General features: G+C 46.2%; 1 protein-coding gene across 2 annotated transcripts; it reads right to left on the bottom strand.

Moving 5' to 3' along the window:
- Nucleotides 1–112: 112 nt before the first annotated feature.
- C26H20orf96 (chromosome 26 C20orf96 homolog) lies at nucleotides 113–23525 on the bottom strand. 2 transcript variants are annotated; one of them, XM_072800444.1, is made up of 11 exons: nucleotides 22192–23525; nucleotides 21843–21891; nucleotides 21179–21302; nucleotides 11921–12033; nucleotides 7599–7757; nucleotides 5084–5183; nucleotides 3979–4136; nucleotides 3799–3900; nucleotides 3554–3640; nucleotides 2636–2754; nucleotides 113–1135 (listed from the first exon to the last, which is right to left on the bottom strand). In XM_072800444.1, exons 1-11 carry the CDS (start codon nucleotides 22209–22211, stop codon nucleotides 1075–1077), a joined length of 1092 nt encoding a protein of 363 aa, XP_072656545.1. In that variant the 5' UTR covers nucleotides 22212–23525; the 3' UTR covers nucleotides 113–1074. The 2 variants fall into 2 exon arrangements, with proteins under 2 accessions (XP_072656545.1, XP_072656546.1); XM_072800445.1 differs by lacking the exons at nucleotides 21179–21302; nucleotides 22192–23525 and having other exon boundaries at nucleotides 21843–22049.
- Between the last annotated feature and the right edge of the window lie 4470 nt (nucleotides 23526–27995).

The following is a 27995-nucleotide window of genomic DNA, read 5'->3' as shown; positions in this document are numbered from 1 at the left end:
GAAGGACATGAACAGGGAGTTGCAAACAACCACCCCCAGGAGATGCGGGCATCCATACTGCAACCACAGGAGAACACTTCGCAGAACAAAATAGAGAAACAGAAACTGGGTCTTTGGTGACGTCACTTTATTTCTGGATAAAGCCTCGCCTCACTTAGAACATTTATTTACCTGAGCCCTCTATTGTTTAGGACAATCTGATTAGGTGTTCTGTAGCTTGTAACCAAAAGTCACTCTTACACAGAGTGGATTGGTGGGCAACCAGAGGATTACAGCAGTCTGGGTCCCTGGGGAAGCCCCCTCTGGGGCAGAGTGTAAGGTGCAGGATGTTTATTACCAAGCAACTAGGAATCAACTGCGGGGGGGGGGGGGGGGGGGGGGGGGGCAGGACTGGGAAGAGGGAGAAGTCAAGCTGCCCTGCAGGCCCAAGGACAATTGTAGACAGAGAGTTCTGGAGCCAGAACAGGCCTTTCAGAGTTGTCCCAAGTGAGGCCAAGATGGCCGGGCCTTTGGCATTTGCACTGCCCTGGCACTGGCTCAACAGGTCTGAGCACAAATCAGGAGGGAAGCTGGGCTCCCACTGCACCAGGGACAGAGCAGCCCAGAGCCAGGTCAGAAGGCGGGGCGGGGGGGGGGGGGGGGGGGGTCACTCAGCACTTCTCGAGAAGTTCTGTGGCCCAGAGAGAGTCAGCAGTCACCTACCCCTTATCTTAAGACAAACTTCATTCCTACCACATCTTCTCAAAGCTGAGCTGGAAATCTCCAAGCAAAAGAGCAAATACAAATCCAGCTTTATTGGTAAAAAGGAGTGGCAGACTTGACTGGGGATGCCCACCTGGCCCAGGCAGCAGCACCAACCAGAGAGAAAGGAGGAAAGGTAGAAGAAGAGAGGGAGGGAAAGAGGGAGGGAGGAAGGAAAGAAGGAGGGAAAAGGGGGAGGGAGGGAGGGAGAGAAGGAAGGGAGGGAGAGCACACTAGGGTCTGAGTGGGCAAGTGGTCATGGAAGGAGACAATTCAATGCTATGGGTATGGGGAAAAGAGCAGAGAAGGAAGGCTGGCCCAAGGCCCCAACATCTAGAAGGGCAGCAGCTCTTCCACTGGGATGTTGAGGATGACATCCATGTCTGGGGTGCACCTGGTAAGGAAGAGCAAAGAGGATATGAGACGCCAAGCAAGGGCGCCAGAGTTGCAGAGTAGGGGAACACACCCTTAGGGAAATCCTGTTCTCCACAACACCTGTACTTAGTTGGGGAGCCCCATCCCCAAAAACCTGTGACCTTGCAACCCAAGTGTGCATGTGGGTGTGCACGCACACACACACCAAAAATGAAAAAGGAATGGGTTTGGCATGACTAATGTTCCCCTACAGAGGTCTAGGGTCAAGAAGGAGCAGTAACTGAGCTCTGAAATGCAGGGGCCTCTCACAACAAGCACTCTCTCTACAGTCAGAATGATCAGCTCGGACACCTGGGTGGGTGTCACCTTGAGCATTCATTCTACAGCTCTCTGAGCCCCACTCCTTCGGTCGGCACCTGTGTAATGAGCACTCACTGTGTGCCGGAACCCAGAGCAGCCTCAGGTTCCTCATTGGTCAAAGGGGGACAATAATCAATAATTCCAACCTCAGTCTTTGGCAGGCAGACTAAGTGGGGCTGTGCTGACATAGGAAAAGTGCTCAGTACCTGACGGGTATCCTTCTTGCACATAAAGGGCAAGAGCAAGGGGTTCCCACTTGCAATATATCCCCCATCTCAGGGACTAGCACACTTAGGAGGCCACAGGCTCTCTCTACCTTGTCCCAAGCTCTCATCCACTCTCATGGTTTCCATACTCTCCTGACACACATGGAGGTACATAGGCATGAAATGTTAGGATGTCTGCAATTTATAGTACCTCACAAGAAAAAATGAAGGAACGAAGATGAAGCCAATATGGCAAAAATATAACAACTCCTAATTTGGCACGGGCAACCGAGTAAGCATCAAAATATTCTCTCTGCTGTCTGTATATTTGAAATTTTTCATAATAATAGTAAAAAGATAAAGTATCTCTATATCGACAATGCCCAAACTTTCATCTCTAGCCAGTATCTATCTTCTGAGGTCCCGGATACCATCATGGAGAGGCCTGGCCTAGTGGGATCCCCAAGATCTGCCACAAAGAGCCTGATCCAAGAAAGGCGGCCAGAGAACTGGCTTTGGAAGGAAGGAAGTTCTTCCTCGGGGGCCCAGGAGCCAGTCACGCAGAGAAAACATCCTTCTCTCCTCATGGAGTATCTTCCAGGCCATTCTTCCCTAGAGCCAACCACCCTACTCAACTCCAATTTCTTGAACAACCCAGGAGCTTAGGGGTCCACCCACTTGGTGGAAATGTGGAATCTGGGAACCAGAAGAGTCCAAAACGATTATGTGACTCATCTTCCTGTATACTAACAGGACATGAAAGCCCAGAGATGGGAAAGGTCACATCTGCCCCATGGTCAGCAGCAGAGCCAAGGTGAGACCCAAGTGAGATCCAGGTCCCCCCGTCCAGGGTTCTGCCTTCTACACCAGGCTACCTTCCCGGGGACCAGAGAGTGACTTCAAGGACACAGCATAGCGGGTTTAAGAAGCATCTCCAAAAAGAGATCACACACTTGGGTCTCCGAAGCAGAACATCCGCAAATATGATCTCTCGGGGCTCCTGGACTTGGACCTGGAGCTGCTCCACCTGGGCCTTCAATATGGGTATCTCTTCCTCAAACTGGTGGATAAACTGAGGGGAGAAGCATAGCAGGGAAAAGTGAGAAGCCCAACGTCCCCCAACAGAAGGGAGAAGAGGGTAAACCGATGAGGAGGAAGGACATCTAGGGAAATGGCACAGCTTCCTGGGCTCTCTGCTGTCTGTATATTTGAAATTTTTCATAATAAGTAAAAAGAGAAAGCATCTCTATATTGACAATCCCCAAACTTTCATCACAGGGCCTCCTGGGCTCTGCCCCTCCATGCAGCACAAGGCTGCTTGCAAGTAGGGCCAACGTCTGATGGTGCTGAAAATGGCAAGATCTCAGAGCATGGAGACAGGTGGCAGAGGGGATTAATACCTGGTGATGAGAATGAATGGGGGCTGGCAGAGATGGTGAAGGCCACTCACGCGGACAGTGGATGGAGGATGGTAATGAAAATGAATGCGAAAAGGGGGGTGACAGTGAAGTTCATTAACACGGCTGACGGCTAACAGCTAACGAGTGATGCTCAGTGGCCAGAATTAAGGGGCAAAGATAGGGAGTGGTAATGACAGTGAAATGATAGGTGAGCTGGCAATGCCTGGCAATGTTGCTAACGGGTCGTCACCAGTGATGCTGGTCAATGAGGCAAGGCCTGGACCTGCGCCAACCTCCTTCTCAGATGAATGGCAATGGACAGTAACAGCACTAGCAAGGAGGGAGGCCAGCACCAGAGGTGGAGACCTCCCAAGCACCAGATCAGGACAAGCCTGACTCCCACAGAGCCCCGGGCCCTCCCCACCCTTCTGCTCCTTCACAAAGAGACCGTCACCTTCCATGCCCACTCACTTCTCTGAACTTGTCCGTGCACTTGAGCATGTACTGGCTGTCCCGAGTCTTCTTCAGAAGAGCCTCCTGGTGGGGCTGCTGGCTTTTCTACAAAGGGAGAAGAGGTCTGGCCCCCATGTGCCTCTTGCTGGGCAGCAGAGCCCAGTAGAGACTAGTGGGGCACACGGGGGAAGGAGGCGGAGGACAGGAAAGGAAGCAGGTTTGCAGTGACACTCGGACACCCACCACAGCAGCTGGCTACTCACTACCACCAGAGCTTTCAGGAGTTTTTTCTTCTTCTTCTGAATCTGATTAGACAAATACTCCAGGACCATTCTGCGCATCTCATTAAGTTCATCCAGCTCATCCTAGGGCCACAGGAGGGTGTGAGCTGCCAGGCCTGTGTCCAGGATGGGCCAGCGGGGCAGGGCCAGGAACTCTCCTACCTGCTGGCTGTCCTTTATCTGCTGCAACTGGCGCGTAAGGTTGGCAATCTGGACCGACTTGATAGGATACTCGTGGTCCATGTACGTGCTCAGGAAGTTCACCTCCTTGTAGGTGTTCTCAATCTTGGCGTTCAGCTGTTCCACCTGCTGCGCCAGGTCTGCAGAGGTCAGGGACAGGAGGCAGGATCCTCCCTCAGGGACCCCTCCCAGGAGATCCCAGAGGCAAAGCTCTCCTTGGCCAATGGACTGGGGTCTGGTTGAAGCAAGCTCACACACAAAGCTAAGTCCCTAGACTCCTTTACCCCCCGCAGGAGAAGAGGCAACACTGGGTAGGAAAGAGAAACTAAACCAGGGCAAGATCACTAGACTAGGGGCACATGGGTGGCTCAGTGGTTGGTATGCCTTCAGCTTAGGTCATGATCTCAGAGTCCTGGGATCGAGTCCTGCATCAGGCTCTACGAAGGAAGCCTGCTGACTTATTGTGTGCCTAACCAAGACTATCCCTCCCTGGGCCTGTCTCCTCAGGCACACGCTCCCAAGCCCAACAAACCCAGGGAGATGGGGCGACACTGACTTCCTTGAGGTGACCACTGAGACAAAGTCTGTATTGACTCCCTCCATGGGGGGGTGTCCCCGGGGTCTGAGGCTGGCTGACACACCACCCCTCCCCTTGGAAGGCATTCAGTCTGCTCCAGGGAAAAAAACCACAGGCTTAGCACAATAGAGGCCAGAGACCTGGGACCTGGCCCAGCCACTGACTCCCAGAGAGACCATGGCAGGAAGCAGAGGCAGGCTGGGCCTGGATTCTGGCTCCCGGCTGTTAAGACCTTTAGCAGGCTACCACACTTCCTCTAGGTTCAGCTTTCACATCTGTAAAATGGGTGAACAGTCCCTGCCTCATGGGTAGTTGCAACAGCTGAGAGTGTGCCCATCCATACAAAGCTTCAGTGGACCAAGAAGTAGCTCAAGAAGTAAGCTATTAGCTCTGCCTAAGAGGGGAGATGCTGGGCCCACTGGTTTCCAAAAGGTAGGTGCAAGACGAATGCCCTGCTGACTTCCCCAGAGTCAGGGAGAGGATCAAGGAATTCACCCCGGGGATTCTTACGCTTCATCTTGGACTCCTCCTTCTCTTCCCACTCCTTAAGTTCACACCTGAGCTTCTGCAGCTTCTTCTTGTTCAAGTACTCCAAGATGTCGATGACAGTCTGTGGGAGTGGCAAGGTCAGCTCGCCCCGCAACCTCTCCTGGTGCTGCCCAAGCATGGGCTCCCAAGGGACGTGGCACTTCCTTGGCTCCCAAGGGACGTGGCACTTCCCCAGATCCAAATCCACTCCCTGACCCAGCAACCCGACTGGAGGCCAGCTCAGTCACTCCAGACTGGACCCTCTCCTACAACCCATTGCAGCCAGTGGCTCTACTGCACCCAGGCACTGGCCCAAAACCAGGCAGCAGTCCCCACTCCCCTACTCCTTCTAAATGTCACCATGTGCAATGGATTTAACCCTCTACAGCCCTCAAAACCATGTCCTTTGGGCAGCCCGGGTGGCTCAGCAGTTTAGCACCGCCTTCAGCCCAGGGCCTGACCCTGGAGACCTGGGACAGAGTCCCATGTCAGGCTCCCTGCATGGAGCCTGCTTCTCCCTCTGCCTGTGTCTCTGCCTCTCTCTCTCTCTCTCTCTTACTTCTCCCTCTGCCTGTGTCTCTGCCTCTCTCTCTGTGTGTGTGTCTCTCTCATGAATAAATAAATAAAATCTTAAAAAAAAAACCATGTCCTTCTCTCCATCCCCATGGCCACTATCTTATTAAGTTCTCTTCACCTCCTGCCTCAAATACTACAATAGCTACCCCTAACTATTGGGGGTACACCTAACGATTCTCCTCTGATCTATGCTCCACTCCAGTCAGGATGATCGTTCTTAAAAAAAAAAAAAAAAAAAAAAAAAAAAAAAAAAAAAGCTGGCCTCATCCCTCTCTTATTTAAAACCCTCTAGGGGTTCCCTTCTGCCCTGTAAATAAGATACAATCTCCTTACCTTAGCTGACAAAGCCCTCCCCCAGCTGGCCTGAGCCAACATGTGGCTCTTTGAGCTAGCTATGCTCCTTCTCTCCACAGGCCTTGTGTACCCATTTCCTCTGCCTAGGACTCTCCTGCTCTCTACCAACTAGCACCTACTTCTGCAGGTTTCAACCCACGCATCACTTTCTCCAGGAAAGTGACCCTCCTGTGTCTGGGTGAGAAGCCCCACTCAGGTCCCCAGATCCCCCATCCTCAGAGCAGGACACACAAACGGCTTTCTCACTGCCTGTGACCCCACTAGAATGAGAGCTTAATGTATACAAGGTGTCCCACTGATCACTGTTTCCCAAGGGCCCATAGGAAGCACTCAGGATGAACAAAAAATGTATTAATGGATTGAAGCCAGAAGATCAACAATGACTTTGTCTAAGTTTGGAGAATATTCTAAGTTCCCCAGGGCTGAATGACTGCAGTCCTTGACCTGTGTTATAGACTGAATTGTGTACCCCCAAACCCATATGTTGAAGCCCTAACCCCCAACATGACTGTACATAGAAACAGGGCCTTTAGTCAGGTAATTAAGGGAGTCAAAAGGGTGCAGAATCTGATAAGATTATGAGAAGAGGAAGAGACACCAGAACACACTCCATGTGAGCAAAGAGGAAAGGCCATATGAGAACACAGAGAGAAGGCAGCCATCTGCACCCCAAGGAGAGAGGCCTCACCAGACCTCCACCCTGCCTTGAACTTAGACTTCCAGCCTCCAGAACTATGAAAAATAACTTTCTATGTCTAAGCCACATGGGTCTATGGTGTTTTGCTATGGCTGCCTGAGCAGATTGAGTCCCCAAGACCTATTTTGTCTTCATCTCACAGGTTCCAGGGAGCTCAGTCCCTCTTCTGCTTGGGCAGACTGCAGCCAGGGGGCATTAATTCTCCATGAAATCATTTTCTGTGACTCTAGCTCTGTTCTGGCAGCTTTCCCAAGGGTATCCCAGAAGAGGCAGAGGGTGCTCCCTAGGATCTCCAGAAAGTTGCTCCCCCTGTAGACCATAAGCACCACCACTGGCTGAAGGAGGCTATCCTGGTGCCAACAGCCTGTGTTCAAGGCCCAGTTCTGACCCTTGCTAGGTGAGCGAGCTAGGGTGACCTTGAGCTAGTTATCCAGCCTATCTGCGTTTCTGTTTTTTCCTATGCAAGATAAAGATAATAATCCCCACCCCATGGGGTTGTTATAAGGATTTATATGGATACGAACAGAACACTTACGTTACACTGTGTGAGTACTGCTGGTGGTGGTTGTAGTTACAACACCCCCTTTAGGATAAGTGCTTTGTGCTCTATTTTACAGAGCTCAGAGGCTAACTCGAAGTGCCCCAGCCAATAAATGCTGGCGTTGGGATAAGCCCCCAACTCGGTAAGGTTCCAAAGCCCAAGTAGGTGGGGAGAAGTGTGTGAGAGATGCATCTTCCAGAGGGTGTTAGCAGCTTGTGCAACCGGCCGGGAGAGGGCGCCCGAGCGCTCAAGGGGACGGCGCCGTGGGCAGGACGGAGGTGCATTGGGCGGAGGCCAAGGTCGGTGGGGCGGAGGCGGTTGAACCTCACCGCAAGGCTGTCCTGCTGCTGCAGCATCGCGCGCACTTTCTGGGCCGAGCTCTCCTCCATGTCCTGGATGGACTTGATCAGCTCCCAGCTGAGCTTGGTGAGGAAGACCTCATGGCTGCGGAGCTCCTGGAGTGAGGTTCGCCGGTTCCTGAGCAACGTCTGCAGGCGGAGAGGAGGGCAAGGCTGGGAGGCGGTGCTGCGCGGGGCGGCCGGAGCCTGCCTGAGCCCAGGGACCGCTTCGCTCCCGCCGCACGCACGCCCCCTTGTGGTCTCCACTGGTAAATGCGGCCCCATTGTCTGCGGGTCACAGCACCCGATCTATTTCATCCGTTCTGAAACGTCCATTTCCCCCTAATTTTACATCTCAGAGGTGGACGCCTCTTACAACTGGTGGCATGCCACAATCTAATTGACAAAATTTGTTCGTGGGAAATAAGATAAAGCTGCACCTTATTATCACTGGCCTCTGAGAATCAAAAAAATATAGTAGTAACCATAGTTAAAAAACACCCCAGGTAGGTCAGAAAGAGGCAGAGGTGATGGGCCACGTCTGGAGAAGCAGGGGAAGCAAAATGGATGATAATCGCTACCATTGCTCATCAGGCAGCTGGGGTGAATGAGTATTCTCTCATTTCGTACATCACCCAGTGGAAAGGAGGGGGCTGAGAGGTTAAGGGGCTTGCCCCAGGTCACCTCCAGCAGGTACCCAAATCTACAGTAATAACAAGAATTGTTGAGGGCCTACTATGTGTTGGTCACTGTGCCTCACTTGGCACATGGCACATGATATCAGTTTATCCAAAGGTCCTATGTTTACTAACTCCTCTATTTTATTGCTAAATGGAGGCTCAGAGAGGTTAAGTGACTTGCCTAAAGTCACACAGCCTGTACGTAACGGCACCGGAATTGGAAAGCCAGACTTCTGACTCCCAATGTCTGCCTTCCCACCACATCAAGACAAAGAAGCAAGTGAGCTTAAAGTGGCAAGGTTTGGCTGAACCTTGTGGTGATTCAGATTTGGATGTTAGAGGGGGTCCCTGGGTGGCTCAGTGGTTTGGCGCCTGCCTTCGGCCCAGGGCGCAATCCTGGAGTCCCGGGATCAAGTCCCACATCGGGCTCCCAGCATGGAGCCTGCTTCTCCCTCCTCCTGTGTCTCTGCCTCTCTCTCTCTCTGTCTATCATAAATAAATAAATAAATCTTTAAAAAAAAAAAAAAGATTTGGATGTTAGTCCTAGACTTAGTTCAAATACCAGCTCTGCCACTTACTCCCTCAGGGAACCTGGGCAAATGAGTTAGCCCCCAGAACCCTGCTATACTCGTTCTAAAGGTTAGGAAGCTAACACTCGCTTCCTAGAGAAGCTGAAAAAAAAACAAATGAGATAATATTCACAATCAAGCCACTTAGTGGCGGTGCCTGGCACGCTCAGGTGCACTCAGGAACTGGAGCTGATACTGTTCTAACTGGCTCTAGTGCTCCACCACCATCAGACCTATGTGCTCTCTTTATTCCTCTGTTCTTCCTCATTTCTCTGTCTTCACTAGAAGCCACCCCTTCCTGGTGCTCAGCTCCCATATTCCTCATATAATAATAAGAGTAATAGTGCAGGGTCCCCTGGGTGGCTCAGTTGGTTAAGTGTCTGCCTTTGGATCAGGTCCTGATCCCAGGGTCCGGGGATTGAGCCCCACATTGGGCTCCCTGCTCAGCGGAGAGCCTGCTTCTCCCTCTCCTTCTCCTTGCTGCTCCCCTGCTTGAGCTCTCCCTCTCTCTCTTTCTCTCTTCTCTCTGTCAAATGAATAAATAAAATCCTTGAAAAAAAAGAGTAATACTGCAAACATACAGAGTGTGTACTATGTGCCCAAAACTATGCTCAGCACTTCACATAAACTACTTCACTTGGCACTATTATTAGCCCTGTTACACAGAAGGCCACGGAGCCAATCTCTCTGGGGCTGGCGCCAGGAATCTGTATCCTTAGCACACACCCCCGGGGATTTGGATAAACTGTAGAATTAATGACCTCTGCTCTAGAAATGGATCTTCCCTGACCACCAGATTTAGTGCAGAAACCCTGCTTTGTTTCCCTCCTGACCCTTAGCCCCAATTTGTTATTATATATTTTTCTTATTATCTTATTTTCTTCATTTTCTTATTTCTTACCTGTCTCCCCAACTAGAATGTAACGGCCAAGAGGGCAGGGGCACTAGGTGTTCTGTCACAGAGGTAGGACACAGCACATAGGATGGTGCCTGGAGCTCCATTAGTATGGGTTGAATAAACTGATGAGTAAATATTCTTTGGGGTTTTTTAATACATTTATTATTGGTCCCCCCACTACAGTGTAAGCTCCATAACAGCACCAATTCTGAGTGCCGTGTTCACAGCTGTGTCCCCAACCCCTGGCGTGGTGCCCCTCACATAGTAGGCACTCCCTCAATAGCTGCAGATTGAATAAGTAATTGTGCTGAGACTAAAGGGCAGAGTCAGGATCCTGTTCCAACTCTAAAAGCAAACCAAATGAGTAGTTTCTTCTCCCTTCCTGTTTCCCCCTTGTCTCCACAGCCCATTCTCCACACAGCAGCAGCAAACCAAGGACTCCTGTGAAAACCTAGGTCATATCACATCCCTGATCTACTCAGAATCCTCCATGGTCTTACTGCCTTACTCAGCATAGAAGCATAAAGCTCTATCTTGGACTACAGAGCTGCAAACAAGTCATCACCCATACCCTCAAACCCACCATCTTTCCTCGTCTCCTGCTCTAGACACACCAACCTCAGGACCTTTGTATTTGCGGTTCCTCTGTCTGGAACATTCCTCCCTCAGATGTCACCTCTTAAGCAGCCTTCTCTGACCACCCTGCCTAAAACAGTCACAGCCACCCTTCCTCTGTGCCTCTCTAGCCTCTAATCTTACCTTTACCTTTCTTCATTGCTCTTAGCATCATGGCACATATTATATACTTATTTGTCTTATTTACCATCTGTCTCTCAAAGTCGAATGTGAGCTCCCTAAGGTCAGAGGCCACATCACTGGTGAATCCTCACACTTAGAACATAGTCTGGTACATAGTAGGTATTCAATAAATATTTATTGACTAAATGAATGAATGATCACAAGAGACAACATTAGGAATTGGTTGGGAGCCCAGGCTGCAGAGCTAAACTGTCCAAGTTCTAAAGTCAGGATAAAAATAACACCAGACATACAAGTTCCTCCTTTAAGAACGCTGGGCCGCCTCTGAACCATTCCGCAAAACTGGAGGTTAAAGGGAAGAAAGGTTTCAAAGCAAATACATTCTTTCTTATTTCTTATATAGTAGTCATTGTTCACTGAGCTCTTAAAAACTTTCTTGAAGGGCAGCCCTGGTGGCGCAGCGGTTTAGCACCGCTTGCAGCCTGGGGTGTGATCCTGGAGACCTGGGATCAAGTCCCACACAGGGCTCCCTGCATGGAGCCTGCTTCTCCCTCTGCCTGTGTCTCTGCCTCTCTGTCTGCCTCTCTCTCTCTGCCTCTGAATAAGTTAAAAAAAAAAAAAAACTTTCTTGAAGAAAGTACAAATTCTTCTCCAATATTTTATAGCATTTATGTATTTAATATTCTACTTTCTGCTAGGGACACAAAAGACTCCTCCCCTTTTAGTCATTTCAAATACTTTGAAACATTGTTCAGAAGCCATAAGAAAGCAATAGATGTGGGAACACGAATTATCTAAAGCTGTATTGGATGATGTGAAAAATGTAATAGTGAGCCTCTGAGCTTTGCTCCAAGGTGCAGTTTTCCACAAAAGGTTAATTTATTTAAAAATTTCAAATGAACAAGCCACCAGATTGTGTCCCTAATGCAGTGAAATAAAAAAGCAATTCTGGGGATGCCTGGGTGGCTCAGTGGTTGAGTGTCTGCCTTCGGCTCAGGTCATGATTCCAGGATCCCCGCAGGGGGCCTGCTTCTCCCTCTGCCTATGTCTGCCTCTCTGTGTCTCTCATGAATAAATAAATAAACTTTTAAAAAAATAAACAGGTGATTCTGATCATTTTCCTGGTCTTCAATACAAAGGCAAACACCTAGCTTAACCGGCTTTGATCCCTTGTGCTATCACTTTCTTGCCATGTGACCTGGTACAAGTCTTTGATCTCCCTGCACCTCAGTTTCCCACCTGTAAAATGGGGGGTGATGATAAGCATGCCCACGGCACTGCTGAAGAGAAAGTGAGTCAAGCCTGGCAACTGCAAAACTGCATGTTCAGTGCATGTTTGCTCTCACTGTCCCCCTATCCTCCTATCCCTACCCAGAGTCCCAGCACCGGTGGGGAGGATGCTCATACCCTCATTAGCTGAATTTTAGCCTGTGCCTTCTCAGAGTCCAACTTCCCTCTGTGCTTTTCTTGTGGATTCCTCAGCTGGCTTGTCATCAACATGGTGGGCTTGGAATACAACCCTAGGGTATGAGAAAGAGCAGAGAGGGAGTGAGGGTACGGGCAGGCCTAGGGTCTGGTCCCAGGGAATGCACCATCCAGGTGATGGCCCAAGCCCCAACCCCACCCACTCTCAACCTTATAATACATGTCAGTGAGGTGGAGCATGGGACTCACATCAATCAATAAGCTCCCAGGCCCCACTCTGGGCCTTGATATAAAGGACAGAGAAATGCAAAGGACTTCCATATGACTGCCCAGTAGCAAGGGCAAGAAGTAATGACCCAGACAGTCTGGGTTCAAACCCAGGTTCTGCTTTCTACCAGCCATTTGAGCTTGGGCAGATCACATGACCTCTCTGTGCCTCAGGTTTTCCCTCCTATAAAACAGAAGTCATCATCATGCCTACCTCATAGGGTTGTCCTGAAGATTAAATAAGATGTTACTATACCTTAAAGTGTTTGGAATAGTCCCTGACACATTCAGTGCTGAGTATGCGTTCCTAATGGTCACTGTCATAACTGATGACCTGAGGACTGGCATCAGAACCACAGCATCACACAAAGGCCCAGGAGCTGTGCTAAACTCCCAACTAGTTGTCTGAAACACCTATAAAAGCTGTGGTCCTGCCAGACAAGGACATATGGAAATAGTTCAGATCAGAATAAGGCATTTGGAGGGCATGTTCTAAGAACCTCTGCTTCTTCTCAGGCCTAGACTAAAACAAATCACCCAAATCATCTGACTACTATGCCCGCATTCTTGACTCCCACCAAAATCCCTGCTCCAGGTGCAACACAGTACTTTTCAGAAAATATTATTTCTTTAATGGATCAATATAGCTAACCCTGGAAAAATTTTACTAATAACTACTGAAATGATGAAGTAAATTAAAATAATTTTGTGTTACAGTTATGAATTACCTGTATATATCAGGTATTTAATTGTATTGTTTAAAAGATGGAATTATCAATAAATTAATTTTATAGTTCTAAATTTTTCAAGATTTATTTATTCATGAGAGACACAAAGAAGGAGGCAGAACACAGGCAGAGAGAAAAGCAGGCTCTCTGTGGGGAGCCCAATGTGGGACTCGATCCCAGGAACCCAGGATTATGACCTGAACCAAAAGCAGACACTCAACCACTGAGCCACCCAGGCTCCCCTATAGTTCTAATTTAAATGAGATTTTTATTTAGATTTAAGTTAAATGTTTTAGACATTCTTTTTTTTTTAATATGTTATTTATTTACTCATGAGAGGCAGAGAGAGAGAGGCAGAGACACAGGCAGAGGGAGAAATAGGCTCCCCTCAAGAAGCCCGATGCAGGACTCAGTCCCGAACCTTGGGATCACGCCAAGAGCCCAAGGCAGATGCTTAACTACTGAGCCACTCAGGCATCCCAGACATTCTTATTAAATATGTATAAATTACCAAAACTTTTAAGAGAACATAGATTATCCATGCCTAGAAGTTTATTTATTAGATGTACAAGAATTATTTAAATCCTCAATGGTTTTTGTTAATCAGACAAGTGAACTATTTGAAAATGAAAAATGAATATATTAAATTTTAAAATGTGGCTTAAAAGGATTAGGGGAACCTAATTAACCAAGTTCCAAAATCCCCCTTAGGAGTGTTTATAAAAATTTTAAGATTAGTAAGTTGAACTTAAGTACTTAGAGAGATTTATAGTTTTAATAATGACTATTTATTTTCATTAGTGATAGTAGCCTTGATTTATCTTTTTTTTTAATTAAACTTATTATTTTGGGATAAGTTCAAGTACATGCAGTTTTAAGAAATAATACAGAGACGAATCACTGAATTTTATTCCTGAAACCATTACTGCACTGTATGTTAACTAACTAGAATTTAAATAAAAAACTTTTTTTAAAAAGAAAGAATACAGAGAAATCCTATGTATCTTTCACCCAGTCTCTCCCAATGATAGCATTTTGCAAAACTAACTGCAATATCAGAATCATGACACTGACATTAGGATGGACAAGATACAGAACATTTCCATCAACATAAGCATCCTTCATGCTGCCTTTTATAGTCACATCCTCTTCCCTCCCCTAACCATGCTCCCTCTACCTTTGTCCATACCCCTGGCAATCACTAATCTGTCTCCATTTCCAGAATTTTGTCATTCCCAGAATGCTGTATAAATGGAACCACAAAGTATATAACTTCTGATAATGGCTTTTTTCACTCAGCAAAATTCTGTGAATTCATCCAAGTTATTGACTATACCAATAGTTCTTTCCTTCTTATTAATGGAGAGTATTCCATGGTATGGAATTATTTAACCATTATGGACTTCTGGATTCCTTCCAGTTTGGGAGTACTATAAATAAAGCTGCTATGAAACATTCATGCTCTGGCTTTGGTGCCATAAATCTTCATTTCACTGGAATAAATGCCCAAGAGTACAATTGTTGGATCATGATGAAAACTGCAGATTAGTTTCATTAGAAACTGCCATATTCTGGTGCCTGGATGGCTCAGTCCCTTGAGCATCTGACTCTTGATTTTGGCTCAGGTCATAATCTCAAAGTCATGAAATCAAGCCCCAGGTCAGACTCTGTCCTGGGCCTGGAGTCTGCTTTGGATTCCCTCTCTCTTTCTCCCTCTGCCCCTCCCCCACCTCACATGTGTGCACAGGCTCTCTCTCTCCAAAAAAAATTGCCATACTTTTTTCCAGAGCAGCTGCACCATTTTACATTCCCACCAGCAATGCATGCATGATCAAGTTTCTCCTCTTTGCCAGTATTTGGTGTTATTCACTATTTTTCATTTTAGACATTCTGATAGATGTGTAGTGACAACTTATTGTGGTTTAATTTGCATATCCCTAATGAGTAATGATGTTGAGCATCTTTTCACGTGTTTATTTACCATCTGGATATCCTCTTCAGTGAAACGTCTCTCCTTCATGTCTTTTGCCTATTTTCTTTTTCTTTTTTTTTTTAAGATGTATTTATTTATTTCTGGGAGAGAGTGAGCTGAGTGCACACCAGTGAGCGGGAGGGAGGGGCAGGGGGAGAGAGAGAATCCCCAGCCCACTCAGCACTAAGCAGAGCCTGAGGTAGGACTCCATCCCATGATCTTGAGATCATGACCTGAGCCCAAATCAAGAGCTGGACCCTTGACCAACTGAACCACCCAGGTACCCCTCCTTTGCCCATTTCTTTTTTTTTTTGAAGATTTGATTTATTGGGCAGCCCCGGGAGCTCAGCAGTTTAGCGCCACCTTCAGTCCAGGGCGTGATCTTGGAGACCCGGGATCAAGTCCCATGTCAGGCTCCCTGCATGGAGCCTGCTTCTCCTCCCTGTGTCTCTGCCTCTCTCTCTGTCTCTCATGAATGAATAAATAAAATATTTTTTTAATTTTTTTATTTATTTATTTGATAAAAAGAGAGCCTGCAAGCAGGGGAGGGGCAGAGGGAGAAGGGGAAGCTGACTTCCCCCTGAGCAGGGAGTCCCACATAGGGCTCAATCTCATGGCCCTAGGACCACGGCCTGAGCCAAAGGTAGATGCTTAACTGACTGAGCCACCCAGGCAACCCTCTTTTGCTCATTTCCTAACTGAATTGTTTTTCAATTCAATTGTTAGAAATTATGGAGTTTTGAGAGTTCTAGATATGTCTCACACAGAAGTCTTTTATCAGAGGTGGTTTGCAAGTATTTTCTCCAAGTCTGTAACTTGTCTTTTCATCCTCTTCACAGGGTCTTGCACAGAACAAGTGTTTGATTTTGACGATGTCCAATTTATCCATTTATTTCATTTCTCTTTTATGGATCAAGCTGTTGGTTGAAAGTCTAAGAGCTCTTGACTTGGCCATGGATCCCAAAGGCTTTTTTCTCCTATATTTTTCTCTCAAAGTTTTTACAGTTTTACATTGAACATTTAATTTTTATTTCATCTTACATTTATATTTAGAGATAATTTTTGTCTAAGTTCTGAAACTCAAGTCAAGGTTCTTCCTCTTGCCTATGGATGTTCAATTGCTCCAGCACCATTTCTGGAAAAGGCTTTTTTTTCCTCTGCTGAACTGTTTTCACAGTCTTATCAAAAATCAGCTGGGCATACTTGTATGGCTCTATTTCTAGTTTCTCTATCTTGCTCCATTGATCTATTTGTCTATCTCTCTGCCAGTACTATGCTATCTTGATTACTTTGGGTATAATAATATGTCTCAATATCAGGTAAAGTGACTCTTCCCACATTATTTTTATTTTTCAGAATAGTTTATGTATTCTAGAGCCTTGTTTTTCTATATAAATTTTAGAATAAACCTGTCTGTCTACAAAACAACTTGCTGGGATTTTGACAGAAATTACATTAAACTTATAAACCAAATCGGGGAGAACTGGCATTTTTACTATGTTGAGTGTCCTAATTATGAACATAGTATGTCTTCCCATTTATTTAGTTCTTTGATTTCTTCCATTAGTATTAAGTAATTTTCAGTATATAGGTCCTACACTTGCTTTGTTAAGTTTAGACCTAAATATTTCATTTTCTGGGGAACCTGCCTGGCTCAATCAGTGGAACATGCAACTCTTGATCTCAGGGTTCTAAGTTTGAGCCCCACATTACATGTGGAGATTACCTGAAAAAAACAAATAAAATCTTTAAAAAATATATTTTAGGGGCACCTGGGTGGCTCAATCAGTCAAGCATTTGCCTTCAGCTCAGCTCATGATCCTGGGGTCCTGGGATCGAGCCCCACATTGGGCTCCCTGTTTTGGGGGAGTCTCCTCCTCCCTCTGCCTACCACTCCCCCTGCTTGTGCTCTGTCAAATAAATAAATCTAATATATATACATATGTGTGTGTATGTATATATATATATATTTATTTCTTTGGATTATAAATGAATTTTTAATTTGCTTTCCTCATATTCAGTTAGCACATAGAAACGTGATTGGGGCACCTGGGTGGCTGAGTCCAACTCTTGATTCCAGCTCAGGTCATGATCTGAGTCACGAGATCAAGCCCTGCATGGGGCTCTGCACTAGGTGCGTGGAGCCTCCTTGGGATTCTCTCTCAAGAAGAGAGCCTCTGCTCCTCCCTCAGCTCTCACTTGCTCTAGATAGATAGATGGATAGATAGATAAAAAGAAACTTTCAAAATGTTCTTGATTTTTGTGTACTTGTATTCTGCAATCTTGATGAACTCATTAATTCTAGTTTCTTTTAAATTTAATAATTCTTTAAGATTCTCTATGTAGATGGGCATGTCATCTGTAAATAAAAACAGTTAAATAATTCTGAATCATGTCAATGTTGGTGTCTGTCTTCTCTCACTCGCTGTGATTTTCCTTATTTTTGGTATGACAAGTGATTTTTATTGTATCCTCAATGTTTTATTTTTTTTAATTTATTTATTTATTCATGAGAGACACACAGAGAGAGAGGCAGAGACATGGCAGAGGGAGAAGCAGGCTCCATGTAGGGAGCCTGACGTGGGACTCGATCCTGGGTCTCCAGGATCACACCCTGGGCCAAAGGCAGGCACTAAACCGCTGAACCACCGGGGCTGCCCCTGTATCCTCAATGTTTTAAACAATACTCTGGATCCTACTTCATCTTCATTTTAGCAGATAGTCACCAGTTGAAATGTAGTATAAAGGCCAGATGACTGCTCACCACTCTGGCAGTCCACCTTCTTCTTTCCAGTTTTCAGAGTCCTCTTCTGTTCATTGTGTTATGTCCAGGGCTTTTTTCAGTTGTAAAAGGGAGGACCAAAAGGTATGGAGCTACTCCATCTTGGCAGAATCAGTTGATTTATCTTTATTTTTTAAGTTTTTTAATTTATTTGTTTGAGAGAGAAAGGACATAAGCAGGGTGAGGGGTAGAGGGAGAAGCAGACTCCCCATTGAGTAGGAAGCTCAATGCAGAGCTTGATCCCAAGACCCCAGGATCACAACCTGAGCTAAAGGCAGATGCTCAACCACTGAGCAACCCAGGCGTCCCTGATTTATCTTTTTTAATACACAAAGCTGCCCTCAAGGGCATGACTTTGCATAAGACATGTTACCAACCTAAGCTTCAGTTCCTTCATCTGTAAGATGGTGATATCATCTCCAGGTCATAAGGAATGAATGAAATGATGACCTCCTTCTATCCATTTATCTCCAGTGCATTTAAAGTTTTGTGTAGTTACATGTTTGAGGTCAGCACTGTGAACTCTACACAGTTAGAAACCCAATCTGTGAACTCTACACAGGCATAAACCCAAATTCCTTTACCATGAGTCAACAATGCTAGCCCAGTGCTGGGCACATGGGTACTCAGCAAATGAAAGCTGCTGAATGAACACATGAATGAGTGAATGAATGAATGAATGAATGAAACCTCTACAACAGAGCCTGACACAAAATAAGTCCTCAGCAAGCAGTAGCTATATTCATCATTATAATTTATACAGATGATTTCACTTGCACAAAGGCAGGAATCCTTGTGAACCCGGGCTGTGACAAGTAACCTAAATGGACTCGCAAGAAAGGAAACTGGAACACCAACTCAGGTCCATGTTTCTCTAGCACCCATACTCTCTCCACAAATACATGGTTAATATTGTGCATCCTCAAGGGGAGCCTGGGTGGCTCAGTCAGCTGAGCAATCCACTCTTGATTTCAGCTCAGGTCATGGTCTCAGAATCGGGATCGAGCTCTGTATCAGGCTCCACATTCAGTGTGGAGCCCATTTGATTCTCTCCCTCCCTCTCTCTCGGCCCTTCCCCCGACTCTTATTTTTTTTTTATTTAAAAGATTTTATTTATTTATTCATTCATGAGAGACACACAGAGATAGAGAGAGGCAGAGACACAGGAAGAGAGAGAAGCAGGCTCCATGCAGGGAGTCTGATGTGGGACTGGATCCCGGGACTCCGGAATCACGCCCAGGGCCAATGGCAGGTGCTCAACCGCTGAGCCACCCAGGTGCCCCTTCCCCCGACTCTTACAAAAAAAAAAAAAAAAAAAGATTGTGCCTCTTGGAGCCAAACTGCCAATTGTCACAGCCTGGCTCTGCCCCCTTCTACCTATGTGACTTTCAAAGTTACACCTGTCCATGCCTCATCTCTAAGAGAAGGTGGAAATAACAGCACCTACCTCGGGGTTGTTGAGAAGATTAAATGAAGTGATATGGGTCAAGTGCTGAGAATAGTATCTGGCACAAAGTAAGTGCTTGGTACATGTTAATTGCTCTTGTTCTTACCATGGTTGTGTCTGTTACATACCTCACTCCCTCCCCAGTGAAAGAAAGGAGTTTCCTTGTAGATACTGTATGACTAGGGTCTAGAGCCTAAAACAAAAATTCTGTCACTACCAAGGGTACTTTACTTTACATCAAAGAGTTTTGACAGGGGTGTTTTAATTTTTTTTTAAGATTTTATTTATTTATTCATAGAGACACAGAGAGAGAATGAGAGGGAGAGACACAGGCAGAGGGAGAAGCAGGCTCCATGCAGAGAGCCCAATGTGGGACTCGATCCAGGGTCTCCAGGATCACGCCCTGGGCCGCAGGCGGCGCTAAACCGCTGCACCACCGGGGCTGCCCTGACAGAGGTGTTTTAGATACATTGGCAGGGAGGATTTGTGGTTCTCACAAATTTTGGGGGTCCAAAAGGCATCTGGCAGTGGGGGCCAAAGATGCTAGATATCCCCCAGAACAGGACAGCCCCATAGAACACAGAATTCTCCTAAGTCCTGTATGACTTTCCAAAGCCCTAACAGATACTGATATTGGTAAAAATCTTATTTATAGTGATCTGATCCAGAACTTAACTCTTTCACATGTAAACACAAAGAATATTTTACAGGGTTTTATGGCTATGCTGACTTTTCCAAGAAAGCAGCTACCATCAAGGGAAGATTATACTTTGTTCTGTTTAGAACTTTATCAAGAGGGACGCCCGGGTGGCGTCTGCCTTTGGCTCAGGGCGTGATCCCGGAGTCCCTGGATCAAGTCCCACGTCAGGCTCCCTGCATGGAGCCTGCTTCTCTATATCTCTTCCTCTCTGTGTGTCTCTCATAAATAAATAAAATCTTTAAAAAAAGAGGTGGGCACCATTGCAGTCATGCACCATCATGACTGCAATGACAAATCCCTCTGGATATCTGAGTCTCTGATATCCCACCACGAGTCAGTATGCATTTGCAGTGGTTAAATTCACCACACATGACTCCACATCTGTGGGTAAACTTTGTCATCTAATAGAGTTCATCCTGAGCATTTCATACTGAAATATATGTTATTTAACTATAAGTAACCTTCCTTTACTTTTCCTTTACTTTACACTTAAGGAAGCATATTAAGTTTTTTAATTATATACATAGATCAGTTATATTTTCTATGAAGTTTATTTCAGATACTAAAGAAATATTACAAAGTATTTGTTATTAAAAGGAATATTGGGTCTGAAAAGGTTGAGAGCAACAATGCTTTACATAGATCTCATTTAATTCTTGCAACAATTCTATCAGGTCCTCATTCTACAAATGAGAAAACTAAAGCTCAGAGAGAGAAATGGCTTTCCAAGATAGAGAACAGCCAAGATATGAACCTGTGTCAGCCTGAGCCAAGGGCCTGAGAACTCCCCTGGACAACATGACAACATGGCAGAGATTATCCTGAGTTGACAAAACCCTGTTTCCTTTCCTCTTGGACACATAGCAGGACAACGTTTCTCATCTTCCCTTTTGGTTAAGGGTGGTCATATGACTGAGTTATGGCCACTGGAATATGAGTGGGAGTGATATATGTCTTGTCATGTCTAAGCCCTGAAAAAAAATTGCCCACAAAACTACCCATATTCTTACACACGCCCTCTCTCTCTTTGCTTTCTACCAGCTGAATGCAGAAGTATCTAGCAGAGGACTTCAAGACCTTACAAACTGTCAGAGCCATAAAGGTTGAAGGAACCTGGATCCCTGAATGATCATGTAGAAAGATTACTTCCTCCCCTGCAGATCCACAAATGTACTTTGACATAAATGAGAAACAAGCTTCTGTACTAATACCTGAAACCTGGGGATTGTTTGTTACAGCAATTAGCCTAGTCTAACATAATTGATGTCACCAAAGGTGAAGCGCTTTCCATACACTTTATCCTGTCCCCAATCTGCTTATCACCCATCAAGTGCCTCTGCCCACCTGGCAGGACGCTAGTCAAAGTCTTCGTCGTGCTTTTCTGGTGGCCTCTGGTTTGTAGAACTGGAGGCAGAGTAGTAGTAGATGGCTTGGTTTTCTGCTTGGACCGCTGCCATGGAACATAATCCTACCAGATACAACACAATCAGTCACATAGCCTGATGGGTTCAAATCCTAGCTTCGCCCCTTACAGATATCTGTGGCCTTGAACAAGTGACTTTTGAGGTCTGAGCCTCAATTTTCACATCTGTAAACTAGATCTAATTATAAAACCTACCTCCACAGGTTGATGGGAGAATTCCAAGAGATGATATTTGTAAAGCATGTGGTAAGAGCTCCATAAATGTTAGCTATCACTTGTTTTATCAGCCAGCCATAATTTACTAAGCTGGATTCCAGGCTGTGAGAAACACAAGGCAGGGAAAAGACCCAAAGGGAAACCAGAGGAGCAATCAGAGATGACTAAGAAGCAGTGTATTATACCCTCATATTCTGATAAGGTGTTTGGAGGCATGGCATGGGTCCTACGGCAAATGTGTGAGACACACAGGCCTGGCACTCAAGGCTCCAGGTTCTATCGGCCGGGACAGTCCCGGCCGTGGCGGACTGAGGGCCAGGCCCCTGGGTCAGCAAGCCCCCATCTCCTCCTAAGGCCTCCCCAACTCACCGGAATCTGGAAGTTGTAGACTGTGGAGCGAATCCCAGGGTGGTTGGGTCTGGAAAGAGTTGGGGCGGGAAAGAACTTCCATCATTCCCAATCCCTGGGACTGTAAGCAGCAAGCGTGAAACAGGCGTGGGACATCCACAGACACCACAGTTCACTAGGAACGGGGGCTAGTGGGGGCAGGGAGAGCGCGAGGGAGGGCGGGGCTGGCGAGGGAGGGCGGGGCTGGCGAGGGAGGGGCGGGGCTGGCGGGACGGCAGCAGGGAGAGGGCGGGGTCTAGAGACCGCCGCGCGGGCCCAGCGAAGGGGGACACGCATGCGCACTCGGCGACCCTTCGATGCCTCGACCTACTTCAGGAAGACGCGCGCCATTGGGGAAAATGGAAGAAGAGTCGTGGGTCCGTGCGGCCCTGATCTCTTGCGATACTTCTCTACTCGGAGTCTCCAACTTTCTTGTTTCAGCGTGCACCGCGTGGTAACCCAGGCCGCTGAGGCTTCCCAGCGAGACCAGTCCCGCTTCTCCGTCTCCAAGGAAACGGACGCAGGCTACCGAGTGCCTAGAGGGACTAACCTCTCCGAGTCCTACTCCAGTCTTTCAGCTGGCCCTGCCCATCATCCTAAAGAATTGTCATATTTCTCCTCTCATCAAACCCCCAGCGCTTTCTTCTCCATCCTTATTCTTGGCTAATGACTTTGCTTCCTAGAACACTTAAGAAAATCGTGAGGATCAGTAAACTCAATTTCACATCACTCATTTCACATCACCTCCTTACCCACCTAATCGCCTCCCTCCTGTGACAGTATAAACTGCCTAAGCCCGATTCCTACAACTGTGCACTGAAGCCTACTCTCTTCATTTGTCTCTAAGAGACCGCGCCAGCAATTCTGTTTTCTCCCATCATCATGTATTATTCCCGTCAGTATACCAACATATTTTATTCGATTTTAAAAAGTGACCACTTTGCATCTAACTACCCTGCAATTTCTACTTCACTTTACAGCACAATTCACAGAAAGGTTTACCTACTGTTGCCCTCTCCTTTCCACCTCTTTAGTCAGGCTTTCGTTCTCCACCTCTCCACTAAAACTTCCCTTGTCAATGCCACCAGTGCCCTCTGCTTTGCTAAACGCCACAGTGACTCCTCTGTCGTTTTACCTGGCCTATCTGCAGCATTTGACAGAGCAGATCACTCCCTCTTTGAAACACTTTCTAAACTAGGTGCCCTAAAAACTGCTCTGGAGTGGCTTCCTGATCTCTTCTCTTCTCCTTTGATGGTTCATCCCCTTCTTCATTATTGGAGTGTCTCAAGGTTCAGTCCCAGCCCTCTCTTCTCTCTCCATTCACACTCCATTCATGTTTCCTTCAAGTCTTGTGACTTTGGATGCTATCTCTACCTGGATGCCTCCCAGATTCGTATCTCCAGCCTCTCCACTGAATTCCAGCCACACACTTCCAACAACCTACTTAGCATCTCAACTTGAGAGCCTAATGGGAATTTTTTTTTTTTTTTAAGATTTTTATTTACTGGGACACCTGGATGGCTCAGTGGTTGAGCAACTGCCTTCAGCCCAGGGTGTGATCCTGGAGTCCCGGGATCTAGTCCCGCATAGGGCTCCTTCCATGGAGCCTGCTTCTCCCTCTGCCTGTGTCTCTGCCTCTGTGTCTCTCATGAATAAATAAAATAAAAAAAGATTTTTATTCATGAGAGACACAGAGACACAGGCAGAGGGAGAAGCAGGCTCCCTGTGGGGAACCTGATTCAGGACTCGATCCCAGGACCCTGGAATCACAACCTGAGCTGAAGGCAGATGCTCAACCACTAAGCCACCCAGGTATCCCTTAATAGGCAATTCTAACATGCAACTCTTCCTCCAACTCAAAATGGCAGCCCTCTTCCTGGAGTCACCCTTGATTCCTCTTTTGATTCACCTCATCCCAGATCAAGTCTGTCAGCAATACTTTCAAAGTACATCTGGAATCATACCACTTACGACCACCACCCACACATACACACACCTCCCTTTCTTCTGACACCCACACTACAACCTTGCAGGACAGAGAGACTTGCCTACCAAAATGTGGCCCACAGATTTTTTCCTTTCTTGCTCTCCAAAACCTACTTCTTTCAAGATCCATCTCAAATCATGCCTCCTCCAGAGTTTCCTAATGAGTTTTTTTTTTTTTTAAGTCCAAATCTGGGGTGCCTGGGTGGCTCAGTAAGTTGAGCATCTGACTCTTGGTTTCAGCTTAGGTCATGACCTCAGGGTCATGAGACAGAGCCCTGTGTTGGGCTCTGAATTCAGCCCGGAGCCTGCCTGTTCCTTTCTGTCCCCCAGTGTCACTCCCCCTACTCGCTTGCTCTCGCGCACTCTCTCTCAAATAGATAAATAAAATACTTTAACAAAAAAAATTCAATTCCAGAAGACTGTCATTTAAAACCTAGACTAGGGGGATCCCTGGGTGGCTCAGCTATTTAGTGCCGCCTTCCGCCCAGGGTGTGATCCTGAAGTCCCGGGATGGAGTCCCACATAGGGCTCCCAGCATGGAGCCTGCTTCTCCCTCTGCCTGCGTCTCTGCCTCTCTCTCTCTCTGTCTCCCATGAATAAATAAAATCTTTTTTAAAATAAATAAAATGTAGACTAAGGTGCCAAATTGACCAATTCTGATATCCTTCTATGGCAGTAATTTGCCAGAAATGAGTCATGCCTCCCCTTTGTAGATGGCCTTGGTACCCATCTGGACTGATTTGCTCAGAGGGTACCTGCCTGGCCCCTGGTTCTGTGATCTCCACAATAGGCCAGTCTGACTGCTAGAACACTGCTAAGGAGAATGGCTGACAGTTTTTAAAGAAATTCACTGAAGGGGCACCTGGGTAGCTAAGTCTGTCAAGCGTCTGTCTTTGGCTCTGGTCACGATCCCAGGGTCCTGGGATTGAGCCCCATATCAGGCTCCCTGCTCAGGGGGTCTGCTTCTCCCTCTGCCTCTGCCTACTGTTCCACCTGCTTGTGCTCTATCAAATAAATAAAATCTTTTTTAAAAAAAAAAGTCAGAAAACTCACTCTTTAAAAAAAAAAAAGTCACTGAAAAATAAATTAAAATGTTCAGTCTTTTATCCAACTCATAGGGAAAATTGCTGGCAGTGATAATCAACAAGAAATAAAGCCAAAAATAACCAAAAAAGAACACAGAAATCTTGGACCTGCAAAATTTGAGCTGCGAAAAATGGAATTGATGGAAGGAATGGCTATACACATACCAACAAAACCTTACAATACAAGATGTTATTAGTAAAGTTCCAGATGGACCTAGAACCCAATCCACAGATCAAATCTTTTCAAAATACAGATCTCTTTGTAGTCAGAAATAAAACAAAAATGCCTAATATATGTTGGTTATATGACAGCTTTTAGCTAGTGTAGTAAGATAAGAAAAAGTATAAGATCTGAACAGAAGAGCAAAACCTTCGTTATTCAGACAATGTGACTATCATCATAGAAAAACAAACTGGGGATCCCTGAGTGGCATAGAGGTGTAGCGCCTGCCTTTGGCGCGATCCTGGAGACCCGGGATCAAATCCCACGTCAGGCTCCTGGTGCATGGAGCCTGCTTCTCCCTCTGCCTATGTCTCTGCCTCTCTCTCTCTCTCTCTGTGACTATCATAAATAAATAAATAAATAAGTAAATAAACAAATAAATAAATAAAAAGAAAAACAAACTGAGGGGTGGGTTAAGCATCTGCCTTTGACTCAGGTCATGAACTCCAGGTCCTCTGATGGAGCCCTGAGCAAGCAGCAGGATTCTTGCTCAGCAGGGAGTGTGATTCTCTCCCTCCACCCCTCCCAACCGCTCCCCACCACTCATTCTCTCTCTCAAATAAATAAAAATATTTTTTAAAAAAAGCACAGTGATTCTAAAAACCACTGAAAATTTTAAAAGATGTCAGCACTGTTGCTACTATACAAAATTCAACTGTATTCCCTTTAAATGCCAATAACAAATATTCTAAATATATTTACAAGAGCAATCAAGTATCATACCTTACAGTAATTCTTTAATTATGCAAGACCTTTATGAAGAAACTATAAAATGTTATTGCAATTTATAAGACTGACTTAAATAAATGAGAAATCCAGTGAGGTCATAGATGGAGCAATTTAATATTATTAAATGGCTAATTCTGTACACGTTGAATGCAATTGCAATTGAAATCCCAAAAAGCGGTTTCCTGGAACTTAGTGTATTGGTTCTAAATTTTGTACAGAGGATCCAAATATAGCTGAGACAGACTTGTGGAAGGAGAAGGAAGAATGCTTCCCATAAATAAAATAGAGTTCGGTTTTCTCTTTAGTATATGGAGTATCTAGGTATAGCAGGCTCTCACTTATGGAGAGCAATAATCAGCAGGAGTTGACTTGTGACTGCCCCTTCAAATAGAATACTGCTCTCCAGCTCACCCAGCACATTGTTCTTTAAGGCACATGCCTCATCCTGTAGATATGTGTATGATAGTTGCTCGGGTGGGAGGATAGGGTAAGAGATATAGAAGATGTTATTTTAAATTACATGGGTTCTGGTAGTTTTGTAAATATCCTCCCAGTGAGCTGCCAAGCAGAAAGAAGAAAAGAGTGGATTGTGTGACTCTTAAGAGTTCGATGCTTCTGGTAGTGATCTGAGCAGGATCATGGGAATAAGTGGCAGAGAAAGGATGGAAGAAAGCACACCAGAGGTTATAGTGTGAGAGAACTGCAAGGTCCAAATGGCACAAGACTTGGGGATGTTGGCTTCCCTGAGGCAAATATGTGGAATTAGGGTGAAGAGAAAGGTCGAAAGGTCGTAAGACAAGAACTGACAGGGACTCTATAATGCTAAGCAAAACTAGAAGTGTCAGAGAAACAAGAAAGAATCCAACACCAACAGAAGGAAACATAATCTTTCCTGGGAACCCACTGTAGACCAAGCACTTTGACACAGGCTCTCTCCTTGAACCCCAACATTAGTCCTCTGAGAGTAGGCATTAATATCCCTTTGTTGCAGATGAGCAAACTGAAGCAATGTCTGAGGTCATTGGCCCCATGTGACAAGACTGAGATTCAAAGCAGTCAGATTCACACTAGGGCCTCCTGTTTCCACAGTCCACTTCTTCTTTCACTAAAGTCACAATGGTCACTGAAGCACCCTGAAATGCACACAGACTTGCATAAGGAAAACAAAGCTAACAAAGGATATTGTTAAACACATCCCCTCAAACAGCTGGACTTTATCATCGCTTCCAAAGCACCAGTTCAGACAGATGAAGGAGGAATAGGAATTCTGTCCAGCGCCAACTTCAGCCGAGCATCTTTGTGTTAACCAGATTTTCTGGAAGAGTCTGATGCAAACAGCCTTAACCCACAACGTGAGAAGCAAGGCAGTTTTAGAAATATGTCACCTACATGAGGTCGCCTATTTTAATTCTGCCACCTGATCATGTGTTTTAACCCCGTCTCCAAGCCCCTGCCTCCTGTAAAATGGGTGTAAATTACAGCGTGGTTCTGGAAGATTCCATGTGATAAATCTTGCAATGTCCTACTATGCTTAGAACAGTACCGGGCACCTAAGAGCTCAATATATTACCATCGTCACCATGAGTATGATGGAGGTCTTTTTTAAAAATAATGCAGTAATACTTAGAAATGCATCTTTAAAAAAAAAAAAAGGACTGATGGATATAAGTGTAGTGGGATGAGGCATAGTAAAAATTCTAATGATGGAAAGTTAAAATAGTCAAAAGTTAAAGGTAAAATGTCCACTGTGAAATTCAACTTTCTCTAGGTTTTAAAATGTCCATAACCAACGTTGGAAAAGCAATGCACGGCCGTGCGCTCGGAGAGGAGGAGGGGTTAGTTTCGTTTTGTTCCCTGTCAAACAGAAAAGGTATATAGAGAAGAAAACAAAATGGGCGAGCTCCTCCCCAGCTCGGGGCCGCCTCGGGGCCGCAGGGCCGTCCGCAAGGCCGCCTGAATGAGCTCGAGGGCCGCTTGCGAAAGAGCGAATCCTCGAGAGCGCGGCCCGGGGCTGCCAAGCCCTCGCGAGGGACAGGGACGCGCTCCAGGCGGCGCCTCCCGCCTCAGCGCCCAGGAGGTGGGGCCGGAGCGCGCGCCGGCGGAGGCGCGGCG

Source organism: Canis lupus, chromosome 26 (genome assembly GCF_048164855.1).
Source record: "Canis lupus baileyi chromosome 26, mCanLup2.hap1, whole genome shotgun sequence".
NCBI classification, from domain to species: domain Eukaryota; kingdom Metazoa; phylum Chordata; class Mammalia; order Carnivora; family Canidae; genus Canis; species Canis lupus.
This window is presented reverse-complemented; position numbering and strand designations above follow the sequence as displayed.